The 13,032-nt window shown below is 39.1% G+C and overlaps 1 protein-coding gene across 1 annotated transcript in view; it reads right to left on the minus strand.

The window, feature by feature from the left end:
* Positions 1-13,032, minus strand: part of SLC23A2 (solute carrier family 23 member 2) — a 149,107-nt gene that overhangs the window by 59,967 nt on the left and 76,108 nt on the right. The window contains exon 3 of the mRNA XM_082600487.1: positions 7,563-7,661. Coding sequence (XP_082456613.1) covers positions 7,563-7,661 — 99 coding nt within the window. The remainder of the gene's footprint in view (positions 1-7,562; positions 7,662-13,032) is intronic.

Here is a 13,032-nt window from a genome sequence, read left to right on the forward strand (position 1 = left end):
TATGAGAAATCTAAAAAATACCAATAATGGGAAATTAATCTCTCAATTTTTGGCAGACCAAATGGCAGGCAAAAGAAAAGATGTAATAACTAATAAAATATAACCTAAATATTTAACTCTCTTCAATTATCTAGAACACAAAAATTCACAAAAAATATTTGCAAAAATTCAACCATAAGGAACATTTCAATACATTCCAAAAAATAATACAAATAACATTTTCTGATCACAATACAATAAAACTGGAAATTAAAAAAACAGACAATCAAAAACCCTCCTCGGGCCTCCCTGGTGGCGCAGTGGTTGAGAGTCCGCCTGCCGATGCAGGGGATACGGGTTCATGCCCCGGTCTGGGAGGATCCCATATGCCGCGGAGCGGCTGGGCCCGTGAGCCATGGCCGCTGGGCCTGCGCATCCGGAGCCTGTGCTCCGCAACGGGAGAGGCCACAGCAGTGAGAGGCCCGCATACCGCAAAAAGAAAAAAAAAAAAAAAAAAAAAACCCTCCTCCAGGGACTTCCCTGGTGGTCCAGTGGTTAAGAATCGGCCTTGCAATGCAGGGGATGCCAGTTCAACCCTGGTGCAGGAACTAAGATCCCACATGCCACAGGGCAACTAAGCCCATATGCCGCAACTACTGAGCCCATGCGCTCTGGAGCCTGCACGTCACAACTAGAGAGAAGCCTGCGCACTGCCATGAGGAGCCTGCATGCCACAACAAAAGATCCCACATGCCACAACTAAGACTCGACTCAGCCAAAAAAAAAAAAAAAAAAAAAGAAAGACCCTCCTCTATCTGGAAACTTTTAAATGCCCCCTTAAAGGGCAAAGGGGAAGAAATACGATCTAAAATAGCAAACTATTTAGAAAATAGAAAATTTATTAGAATTAAATATGAAAATCCACTGGATATAGCTAAAGCAGTGCTTAGTGGAAAATTCATAGTCTTTGCACTTAAAACAAAAAGACAAACTAAGCATATACCTCAAAAAATAATAGAAAATAACAGGAAAACCAATAAAGGAATAAAAAACGTATACATTAGAAAACAGAAAAGCATTTGCACTAAGTAAATCTAAAATTTAGTTCTTTTAAATTAAAAAAAAAGCCAACTAGCTAATCCAGGGAAATAAAAATGGAGCAATGTGGAAGGAGAAAGGACAAGCATAAAAAATCGGAAAAAAAGTGGAAATAATCACAGAAGGAATTAAAAAACATAAAAATCCATTTTGCTCAGTTCTATGTATATAACTTGAAAATTAGAATGAGTCAGATATTTAGAAAAAAATACTTTACCAAAACTGACTCCAGAATAACATAAGTCCCAAACTGACTGATTCCTAAAGAAGAAATAGAAATTCTCAAAGGTATGTCAAAAAAAATACTAGACTCAAACGATTTTATAGGGAATGCTAACAAACTTTTAAATACACACACACTCAACATATTACATGTAATATTTATGTTTCATAAACAGACACAAATTCCCATGTTTTTTTAAGGAAAAGAACACTCCCCAAAATCTTTTTTTTTTTTTTTTTTTTTTGCCAAGCCGTGTGGCATGCGGGATCTTAGTACCCTGACTAGGGATTGAACCCGCGCCCCCTGCAGTGGAAGTGCAAAGTGTTAACCACTGGACTGCCAGGGAAGTCCCTCCCCAAAATCTTTTGTGAAGCAAATATAATACCGATATCTAAACCTCCCAGGGCTTCCCTGGTGGCGCAATGGTTGAGAGTCCGCCTGCCAATGCAGGGGACACGGGTTCGTGCCCCGGTCCGGGGGGATCCCACATGCCGCGGAGCGGCTGGGCCCGTAAGCCAGGGCCGCTGAGCCTGCGCGTCCAGAGCCTGTGCTCTGCAGTGGGAGAGGCCACAACAGTGAGAGGCCCGCGTATCGCAAAAAAAAAAAAAAAAAAAAACCTCCCAAAGATGACACTACCCCCCCCAAAAAAACCTTCAGATCAACCCCACTCATGAATATTAATGCTCAAATCCTAAAGAAATATTTATTAACAAAATCCAGCAACACATTAAAAAATAATAATATACTGTGATCATACACATCAAGAATGCATTGATGGTTCAACACTGACAGCCTCAGTTGTTGTTGAACTATCTCTCAATAGATCATATTGAGAGATATTAGGAGGAAAATCAAATGATCATCTCTATAACACACAGAAAGCATCTGCTCAAAATTCAAAAGTTATACTTGATTTTGAAAGATTCAATAGATTAAGAATAAGGATATTTCCTTCACAGAGTGAAATGTATCTATTTAGGCCAAAACCACTATCATAATAGAGAAACTATAACCACCGAAGTCAAGGATGTCCACTATCACCCCCATTACTTTTACTGAAGGTACTAGCCAATGCTAGATACGTCTAGTAAAGAAAGTTCATTTTCTTATTCTAGATAAGAAAGTAAAATTACAAGAATAAAAATTAGATAAGGCAAGGTAAACTTATCACTATTTGCAAATGACATGAATGTATACTTGGAAAATCTGAGTAATCAAATGAAAACAAGATATTCAGTAAAGTAATGGAATATAAAACCAATACACAGTCATCAACAGTTACAAGGTTTGTAGATATAATGGACAAACAAGTTTGATTACCAAAAGACATTAGAAAGATAAACTACCTATCAATAAACTTGCGAAATATGAAAGACATAAATGAAGAAAACTTCAAAACCCCTCCTAAAAGATACAAAAGAAGAACAGAACAAACAGAAAGACTTATCAGTCTTAAACATAAAGACTAAGCATCATATAGAGGCCAATTTTCTCTAAGCGAATTACTAAATCTATGCAATCCCAATAAAAACACCAATAGGTATTTTTGGGGTTGTTGGGGGATGATGAGGGTGATTAGACAAGCTGATTCTACAGCTCATAAATATGATTAGAAAAATTCTAAAAAAGAGCAACATGGAGAAACTAGCCCTAAAAGATATAAAACACCATTAGCCTACAATAAAAATATGGTACTGGTGCCTGAATAGACAGAACATCTAAACAGAAAATAAAGCCCTGAAATAGGCCTAATTACATTGGGGATTTGGTATATGCCAAAAATATTTCATATCAGTTGAGGAAAAGATGAGATTATTCAATAAATGGGGTCGGGGTACTGGGTAGCCATCTGGGAAACAAAGCTGGAGCCATATCTTCAGAGTAATTCCAAATAGATCAAGTATTTATTAAACATAAATAACCATGAAAGTACTAGCAGAAAACAAGAAGAGAATTCTCTTCTAAATTTAAAATAAAAAAAGGCCTTTCTAACCATGGCTCAAAATCCAGAATCCATAAAAGATTGACTAATTTAACTACATAATTTTTTATCAGCTCTACATGGCAAAAATCATAAGCAAAATGGTGACATCTGTAACTCCTATCAAAAAGGGCAATGCGGGCTTCTCTGGTGGCGCAGTGGTTGGGAGTCCGCCTGCCAATGCAGGGGACACAGGTTCGTGCCCCAGTCCGGGAAGATCCCACATGCCACGGAGTGGCTGGGCCCGTGCGCCATGGCCGCTGAGCCTGCGCGTCTGGAGCCTGTGCTCCACAGCGGGAGAGGCCACGACAGTGAGAAGCCCGCGTACCATTAAAAAAAAAAAAAAAAAAAAAAAAGGGCAATGCTCTCCTAGAAATCAGTAAAAAGACCAAGAACCAACACTTAAAACTGCATAAAAGATATGAAAGAAAGTACACAGAAAAGGATATACAGGTGGCTCTTAAGCATGTGAAAAAGAGATGCAACCTCACTAATGAAAAATACAAGATAAAATTATACTATGACAACCAAATTGAGAGACATACTACAAAGTAAATTGGGCCATACTATTCAGAAATGTCAAGGTAATGAAAGACAAACAACACTATGGAACTGTTCCAGATCAAAGGAGACTAAATATACACATTAATGGGACTTCTCTGGTGGTGCAATGGTTAAGAATCCGCCTGCCAATGCAGGGGACACAGGTTCGAGCCCTGGTCCAGGAAGATCCCACATGCCACGGAGCAGCTAACCCCGTGCACCACAACTACTGAGCCTGCATGCCACAACTACTGAGCCCACATGCCACAACTACTGAAGCCCGCACACCTAAGAGCCCGTGCTCCGCAAGAGAAACCACTGCAATGAGAAGCCCGCACACCACAACAAAGAGTAGCCCCTGCTCACCACAACTAGAGAAAGACTGCATGCAGCAACGAAGACCCAACGCAGCCAAAAATAAATAAATAAATAAATTAATTAATTAATTAAAAGATACACATTAACAATTAGATGCAGTAAGTGATATTGATTTGGATCCTGGAACTAAGCTTTATCTATTTAACTCCTTATTATTTAGTTGTAAGGGACATTACTGGAACTGAGGAAATTCAAATGAAAATTATTAAGCTTCATTTTAAAATTGAAATTAATGAAATCAACTAATGATCAATAATAATTGTATCAATGTGAATATCCTAATGTTTTTGTTTTTAGGAAATATACACTGAAGTTATTTAGGAATAAAGGAGCATTATGTCTGTAACTTACTTTCAAACAGTTCAGAAATAATAGGTGTATATAGAGAGAATGATTTTTAAAACCATGAGATTATCTATTCAAGATATTAAAATTAATTTAAAAAATAAAAAAATTCCATATACATTTACTAACCTGGTGAGGTATACATTATGTAGGTGGGGTGGGGACTAGCAGTAGCTCACTGTCCATGGTACAACACTCTCGGATATGTGTGTAGGCGTGAGTGGAAAAGAATGTGGAATATACACACCAGACTGCCAGCTGCCAGTTATGTGGGGTAGACCAAGAATGGAGACAGCACATTTTAAACTGTTTAATACAATTTTGAACTGTTTATGTTAAACAAGTATGCTCAAGAGAACTTTGTTTTTCAAGACCAGCTAGTACTGGGATAAAAGGTAACTTAAAGAGAATCTGCAGGAATCATAAGTCAAAAAAGGTAAAAACTAAAAAACACTTTAAAAAAAATACCCTCATTATGAAGTTCAAGTCCTTCAACATCCCTAATCTAAGAGTCCCAATGATACTGAGGTCCATCCTATGGACTCATGATTGATGATTTGAGGCATTATCCTTCTCATCCTTTCAGGAAAAAAAATCCCTTTAAGCAAATTCCAAGATGAGTATTTTATACCTAATACCATACTAGCCAGCATTTATCATAAGAACTTCAAGAGTTTTAATGGACATCAGAAAAGTCAAGTTTTTAATAAAATAAGTGAATACATTACAATGAATTAAGAAACCCTGTGAATATGGGGAACGCAAAGGACAGGCTCTCTTGGCTCTCAGTTCTCTTGTCTCTTCTTGAATGGTCCATTCTTATTTCACAGTCAGGTGTTAGAGAGCCTTTCAATGCCATCTGAAAAGCAAGATCCCAGAGGGCAGCATCCTCTGGTGTGAAGTTTTCTTTACACAAATTTAAGACAGCAAAGGACCTAAACATTTCATTTTCTTCACCTTTAAAACAGGGATAGTGATAGCACCTTTCTAACAGGGTTGCTATGAGGACTAAATGTGACAGGTTGCTTAAAGCATTCAGCCAAGGGTCTGGATCCTTAGCACTATTCAACACACAATAACTCTCACTATCGTTGTCATTTCATAAGACAAGGAAAAAAAAGACCAGTAAAATAGGAAGATATTCTATTTCACTAGTATTCAAGGAAATACACACCTATAAAAGTTTAGATGATGAAAAAAATGTTCACCCAAACAATAAATGTCTAGCAGAAATGTGCTAACTTTAGTGTACTAGACATTTTTCCTGCCAACAGATCAGTAAAAGGTACAGCTACAGATGTTTAAAAACCTGAAGAATTAATGCTCCCTACTATTCATTTCAAAAGACAGCCATCACAGTATAAACTACATATATACAAAGGAATATTACTCAGCCATAAAAAGGAATGAAATTGGGTCATTTGTAGAGACATGGATGGACCTAGAGACTGTCATACAGAGTGAAGTAAGTCAGATAGAGAAAAACAAATATCGTATATTAAAAGACAGCCATCAACTCCTGGATAATGAACATCCAAACTCATGACAGCCTACAGCCTAGAAATTCTGGTGACTCTCTGATTAAGGCCCAAATAACTGAGGATTGGATGCAGCCCAACAAGTCTGTAAAAACAGAAGCACTTTGCTATAAGATGTGCCTCTTGGATGTTGAGACCCAAGCCAGACAGGCAGTGGGCCCCTCCCAGATCCTGCTCTGTGGAATAAGTCTCTGCTGCAGACCGCAGCCACAACCATGGCTGCTCCAATCTGTGCTCTGAGGAGCAACTTGGAAACCAACACTGCAGGAATTTCAACATATCAGCATGAATCTAGCTTCCACAAAACTTAGAATAGCTTGACCAAATAACAGCCATATTGGTCAAGATAGCCAAAAATGAAATTTCCATCTCCCAAACTGGAAAAGAAAGAAAAAGAAAAAGGGAGAAAGAGAAAAAGAAAGAAATCACAGACATAAAAATCTGATTATTTAAGAATTTCAATATAATTTCTTTTGTTCTTTATCATTTTCATGATTACACTGTAAACTTACTGCACTAATACCCAAGCTGGGTATTATAATTGTATATATCAACTTCTAGTGGTCTGTTACTAGAATACACAGTATACACTGTTTACAGTGCAGTACAGTGGTTCTAGAATATAATGCATCATTATATAAGTTGATGATAGTAAAAATAAAATCTGTTTTAAAAGTCTGTCAAGTGAAACTCAAATGAAATTGAGAAGTCTTAGGGCTGCAATGCAGTCTGGAAATGCCATGTTATCATACTTTTCATATGTGTTAGGCACAGTGGCAATTACAAAGAGAAAAAGAAAACAAGGCATGTGGACCCTCTCCAGGCAGCTCTCTCCTGGCCTCTATGAACATGGTCACACATTCTACGGTCACATAGACTGACCTGTCAAGCAGAGGGGATGAGGTGGGAAAAAAGATTCTCCCACTTCAGAGTGATTTTCAAAGATCTTTGTCCAAGGCACTTTCACAGTCTACATAACCTATCTACTGGTGTCTCCTATTTACTGTACACACGGTATGTACCAGGCACAATGCTAATAACTTTATATATATTACTTCATTTAATACTCACAACAATTTTAAGACAGATGCTAATATTTTTATACCCATTTTAGAGATGAGGCAACTAATGCCCAGAAAGCTTTAGACCCCCTCAGGGTCTGAGTCATATTAGCACCCAGACCTAACACTTCCCTCTGGCATCCTGGCTGAGGTTTTAAAAATATCTAGATAAAGACCTCTACATGGTTTTCACTTTAATGTTGCCATTAAAACAATTAAAAATTAGTAACTTCTATTCCTCATCACTCCTTCTATTTCCATTGTAAAGAGAACACACACACACACACACACACACACACACACACACACACACACTCAGGAGGGTAGAGACAAAACTCCAGATGGATATCCGCTTCCTTGTAGGGGATCTGGGACAGCAGTGGTGGGTGAGTGGCTGGGGCTGATGCAAGGGGTACCTTTTCTGCGATGCCATTTTCTGTCGTGTATATTGCCATGAGCTCGGTGTCTTCATTGTCCTGTTCACCGCTGGACGTGGCACCTCCATTGATCACCACCTGAAGGGAAACACTTCATTTAGAGGTTGTTTTCACTCTGTACACTCTGTTGTATGAAAACATTTTCCCCCAAAGAAAAAAACTGCATTTTCACTTATCAGATTAGCCAAGTTTTAAGTTTTCTTAAATGAAACTCCTGACAAATGCGCGCTGCACCAGTGATCACACGTGTTTTTGATGGAGAGATGTACCATGTGTCCTACAGAGTGAGGCTGCATGAATGGGGGTCAGTTGAAGGAGACCAGAAATGCAACACCCAAAGGAACTACAAGGAGTAGGACCCTCAACAGCCTCCATGGACAAGGGAGGCTTGGCTGAGAGGACAAAGCTGCAGTTTCTGAGCGGGTGAGAGGCATTCTGAGCTGCCTTGGTTAAGATCCCTTCCCAGGTAACGCCTGGTAACAACTTACTTCTATGTTCCTACAGGGAAGAAATGTGCCAGTTAGAGCAATTCACGCACTGCTGTTACCCTAACTTACTAACTTATATTTCTCACTGCAGTTAAATAAACTAGCCCACTGGTGTGTGCCTTTCCTTGTGGCATTGGAGGGATGTGGATGGGCAGGGGCTGTCTACGCCAACAAAGTTGAGTTTCTGGGCCCTAAAGGTATGGACTAGAAGTTATCCTGAGAATCAAAAGAAAACACCTGGGCACCCAGCAGGTCACGACCCCTCTTTATGCCTATGCTTGGTGAGATAGAGCACAGTCTCCTTAGGTCCTGGCTGACTGCAAGAACCTTAAAATATTTTTAGTCTTTAGCCTAATGATTCCATTTTTAAGAATCTATCTTGAAAAAAATAATACTGAATGTAATTATATGTATGAATAACAACACAACTACATTTTTTAAATACAGAGGAAAAAAAGAAAAACCACACAAAAAGTTTAAATTCTGGTGTTATAAAATACACTAAGGAGAAGTAAAAGATGAGTGATGGTGTAAGAGAAAACACAGTGCAACACATAACAATGATCGGTATTAGTAATTCAAAAAGAACACCTGCAAATCCGTAATACAAATAACCCAAAGGATAGGAGTCTATGATCCACAGGGAAAAAAAAAATTAAAATATTCAATGAGACACAAAAAAAGCTGTTCAACCTTAACGTAAAATTATAGAAGTGACAAAATACAATTTCATTTTTTAACATAAATTAAGGGGAAATTTTAAAAGATGAATCTGGTGTTGACCAGGGTGTAGGGAGATTATGTTCTTGGTGGAATGACCTTTGTGGTGGGGAACTTAGCACTGGGATTCGAAACAGGCATTTTCTTGGAGCCAGCAATTACACTCACGGAAACTTATCCTCCAGAAATATCTATGCAATATCTTTGTTCAAGGTTGATGACTGCAGCATTATTTACAATGCTGAACACTCAGAAAACCTTAAATGTTTATCAAAAAGAGAGACGTCGTTAAATTATCATATATCCGTTTCAAGAATAATATTCAGCCTTTTTTTTTTAAAGTTTTTAATTTTTTGGCCCTGCCACATGGCTTGCAGGTTCCCCGACCAGGGATCAAATCTGGACCCATGGCAATGAAAGTGCTGACTCCTACCCACTGGACCACCAGGGAATTCCCAATATTCAGCCATTTAAAAGAATAAAACTGGGCTTCCCTGGTGGCGCAGTGGTTAAGAATCCTCCTGCCAATGCAGGGGACACGGGTTCAATCCCTCACATGTTGCGGAGCAACTAAGCCCGTGAGCCACAACTACTGAAGCCCGTGAGCCTAGAGCCCGTGCTCCGCAACAAGAGAAGTCACCACAATGAGAAGCTCGGGCGCCGCAATGAAGAGCAGCCCCCACTCTCCTCAACTAGAGAAAGCCTGCGTGCAGCAACGAAGACACAACACAGCCAAAAATAAATAAATTTTTTTAAACATGGGCACTTTATGTAGATTGACCCATTTAATAAAAAAAAAAATTTTTTAAGAATAAAACTGATGTACTGACAAGGAAACAAGTCCAAGAAATACTGTTTTTTTTAAAAAGCCACAAAACAGTAAGCCTAGAATTATCCCAACTATGCTAAATAAAATCAAAATTTAATATCCTCTCTACCTGTCCAAATGTTTGGTTAAGGATCCAGAAAAGTCACAAACTACTATGAAGGTTGCCCTAGGTGCAAGGAGTAATGATGGGCAGCTTTCATTTTTCATTCCCAACCCTTCTTTAGCATGTGGATCTTTTATAATCAGTATATTTGTGTGTTAGTTGATACTGCTTTTTAAAATGGCTAATAAAAAGATGTACACCAGGGACTTCCATGGTGGTCCAATGGGTAAGACTGTGTGCTCCCAATGCAGTGGGCCTGTGTTCGACCCCTGGTCAGGGAACTAGATTCTGCATGCATGTCACAACTAAGAGTTCGCATGCCACAACTAAGATCCAGAGTGCTGCAACTAAGACTTGGCGCAGATTAGATAGATATTAAAAAAAAAAAAAAAAAAAGACATACACCAGTACACCAAAACAGTAACAGTGACTGTCTTTAATCAGTGGGGCCATTTTCACCCTCTTTTTCCCTTTATATATTTTGATAATTTTCTCTAATGAGGACAATTTATTTTTGTAACAGGGAAGAAATTAAAAAGACTGAAGATTCAAGCAGCATGGCTTGGACTAACTAAGGCAGTCCAGAGAGATTTCAATCCACCTATTTTTGCACTTGAGGAAATCAGGCCAAAGAACATTTTAATTTCTTATTCAAGGTCATATAGATTATATAACCCAAGTCTAAGGCTAGTTTTAAAGTATTCCAAAAATCTCAATTAACTAGTACATAATTCTTACAGGATAAAATATTTTTATTTCAAATAAAGAGTCGCTTTTAAAACTCTCTCTAAGTCATGCTATATAGCTTTTTACACAGCCGACTGAGTTTGTGGCATTTGTTTGCCTATAGAACTAGCTGCCAGCAGGATACATGCTCCTAGCCAAGTTCAAGTCCACAACATAAAACTCTAACCCACTATCACAACCATGCTCCAAGTCATATCACAGCAGCACTCAACCCACTTAGAAGCCAAGAGGTACACACACTCAGGATGAACCGTCTTAAAACAACATTTAATTACTTAGTCATCCGAAAAACCCAGGTCTGATTTAAAGTCCTATCCCAGCTAAAACTAACCATCTACATTCATCAATGGTTGCCGCAGAGAACAAAACTGCTTCATGGGTATGGGGTTTTCTTTTGGGGTGATGAAAATGTTTTGGAACTAGGCAGAGGTGATGGTTGCACAATACTGTGATTGTGTTAAATGTCACTGAATTGTTCCATTTTAAACTATTAATGTTGTTGTGTGAATTTCACCTCAATATATTTTTTTTAATCTGTATATGTGTCACCAAAGAGTAGATTCTGGCAGGAGTTAGCAACTCTCACTCCTCCCCTGACTTATGATCCAGTGTGCCACATCTGGCTTTGGATGACATGCTGACTGCAGCGGGAGAGTGGAAGGGTGGGGTGAAGTAAAGGGGATGATGACGGGAACAGAGGCAGGCAGACCCTTTATGAGGCAACTGCCGGACAAGAAGGGACAGTGGCCTGAGCCAAGGATTTAACAGTGCTCTGGGAAAGGTAGTCTGGTTCAAGAGAGAGCTAGGACATGGCCTAATACTGCCTGGGGACTGCCCAGACAGGAGCCGTAGCACCACAGCACCGCAGCTCTGCAGGGCGAGTGCAGGCGGAGACACCACCACAGTACGACGGGCAACATCCCAGGCCTGGACTGGATTTTGGGGGCAGAGGGGTAAAGCATCTGGGCTGCTGTCCAGTTCACTCACCCAGGTGGCCGGTGGATGGAGGTGCTGGTCCCAAAGAGATTTGTGTAGGGAGAGACAGAGTGACAAACTGGTACAACAGAAGTTTGTAAGTCAATTCAAAATATGTTTGATCCATAGAAATCATCCCATAAAGAAGCTTACTTTCCCAGGCCAGTGTGGGAAGTTTATTCAACTGTAAATATTATTGACCTACGATTTCTAACATATTTCCACAGGTAAAGCCATCCCTGGGAACCTCAGAGCCCACCTTCCATCCTGGAAGTCTCATGTTCCAGAGCTGAGCCACTGCCTCTCTCCAAGCCATCCTCACCCCTAAGAGAGGAAAATGCGCCCCTTCTTCCCAGGCCCCTGCTCCAACAGCGCTCCAACTGAGGATGACAACAAACCTAGAAGGTAGGAGGTTCTGGAGCAAATGGGAGATGAAACAGGTTTTCACTCAAGGGAAAGGGGAATTCAGCACCAGAGGGAGGCCAAGGCTATAGAAGAAAGGGACCACTGACCTGCCGTGTCTCCTGTGTCTATGTGCAGGGAGTGACTAAACATCACTGAAAGTAAAACACTAGTTGTTTCACTAATATTTTCCCTTTGGCGTATTAAATTAGCCACTCTAATGGTCCATTTTCTTAAAAACATGAAATTTAATTTTAAAAATCAAATCAGTTCTTCAGGAAACACAGAGTTTTTTTTTTTTTTTAAGAGAAAGAGATTAAAATGTTGCTGATATTATGAAAGCTCCATACTTTTGAACCTCTAAATATTATTTCAACTGGGAAATAAAACATGTCTTGGAAAGCTTTTTAAACTTAATAAAAATGGATTTTCTTTTGTGTTATTAATAGCATCACAGATAACAGAGGGAAATCTTGGTATCTTTCATCTCAGGGAACTGATCATGTTTTTCTTTAAAATATATATATATCAGCAGACTATTTAAAAATTTTTCAGGAACCATGTCCTTTCTCCCCCCAGAACTATTTGAAATCAAACTTGTGGCTTTAAATTTTTTTCACCTAAACTAATATTATACAATCACTCAATCAGTTTAGGAAAGCAGGTTCTCTCTGCCTAAATTTGTCCAGTTGGTTTTGTCTCCAACAAAAAAAAGGCTATGCTGCCTTTGGTGGGGGTATGTGTCTACTGCTCAGTAAATATGTCTTTCTTGCTTATGTGTTTTATTTCCACTAAGACAATAACGTTAAAGTATTTGTTTCTGAACAGTAATCCTGAGACGGTCAAATTGTATAGGAAGCAGGAGTGACAGGAGTCCCACACTAAGCATCATTATGACAGCAATGCCAATTTAAACTGACAGCTGGATGAGCCTGTGTTACTCATACAGAAGGTAAAGGATGCAGGTACCAGGGAAACCCAGTACCTCTGATCAGAACGTTCAGAGCTCAATTTATCACCTATTGCAGATCTGGTGAAATTTACCCACCACTGACTGTCATGTGTCTGGTAGTCAAGTGAGCCATTTTCTACTAAAACAATCACTTTCAGAGAGGTAATAAATAACTGCTTTCTATTCTTTTAATAAAAAGGTGGGAATTCCCTGGCGGTGCAGTGGTTAAGACT

The sequence above is a fragment of the Mesoplodon mirus genome, assembly GCF_964341445.2.
Source record: "Mesoplodon mirus genome assembly, chromosome: 15".
Lineage (NCBI taxonomy): Eukaryota > Metazoa > Chordata > Mammalia > Artiodactyla > Ziphiidae > Mesoplodon > Mesoplodon mirus.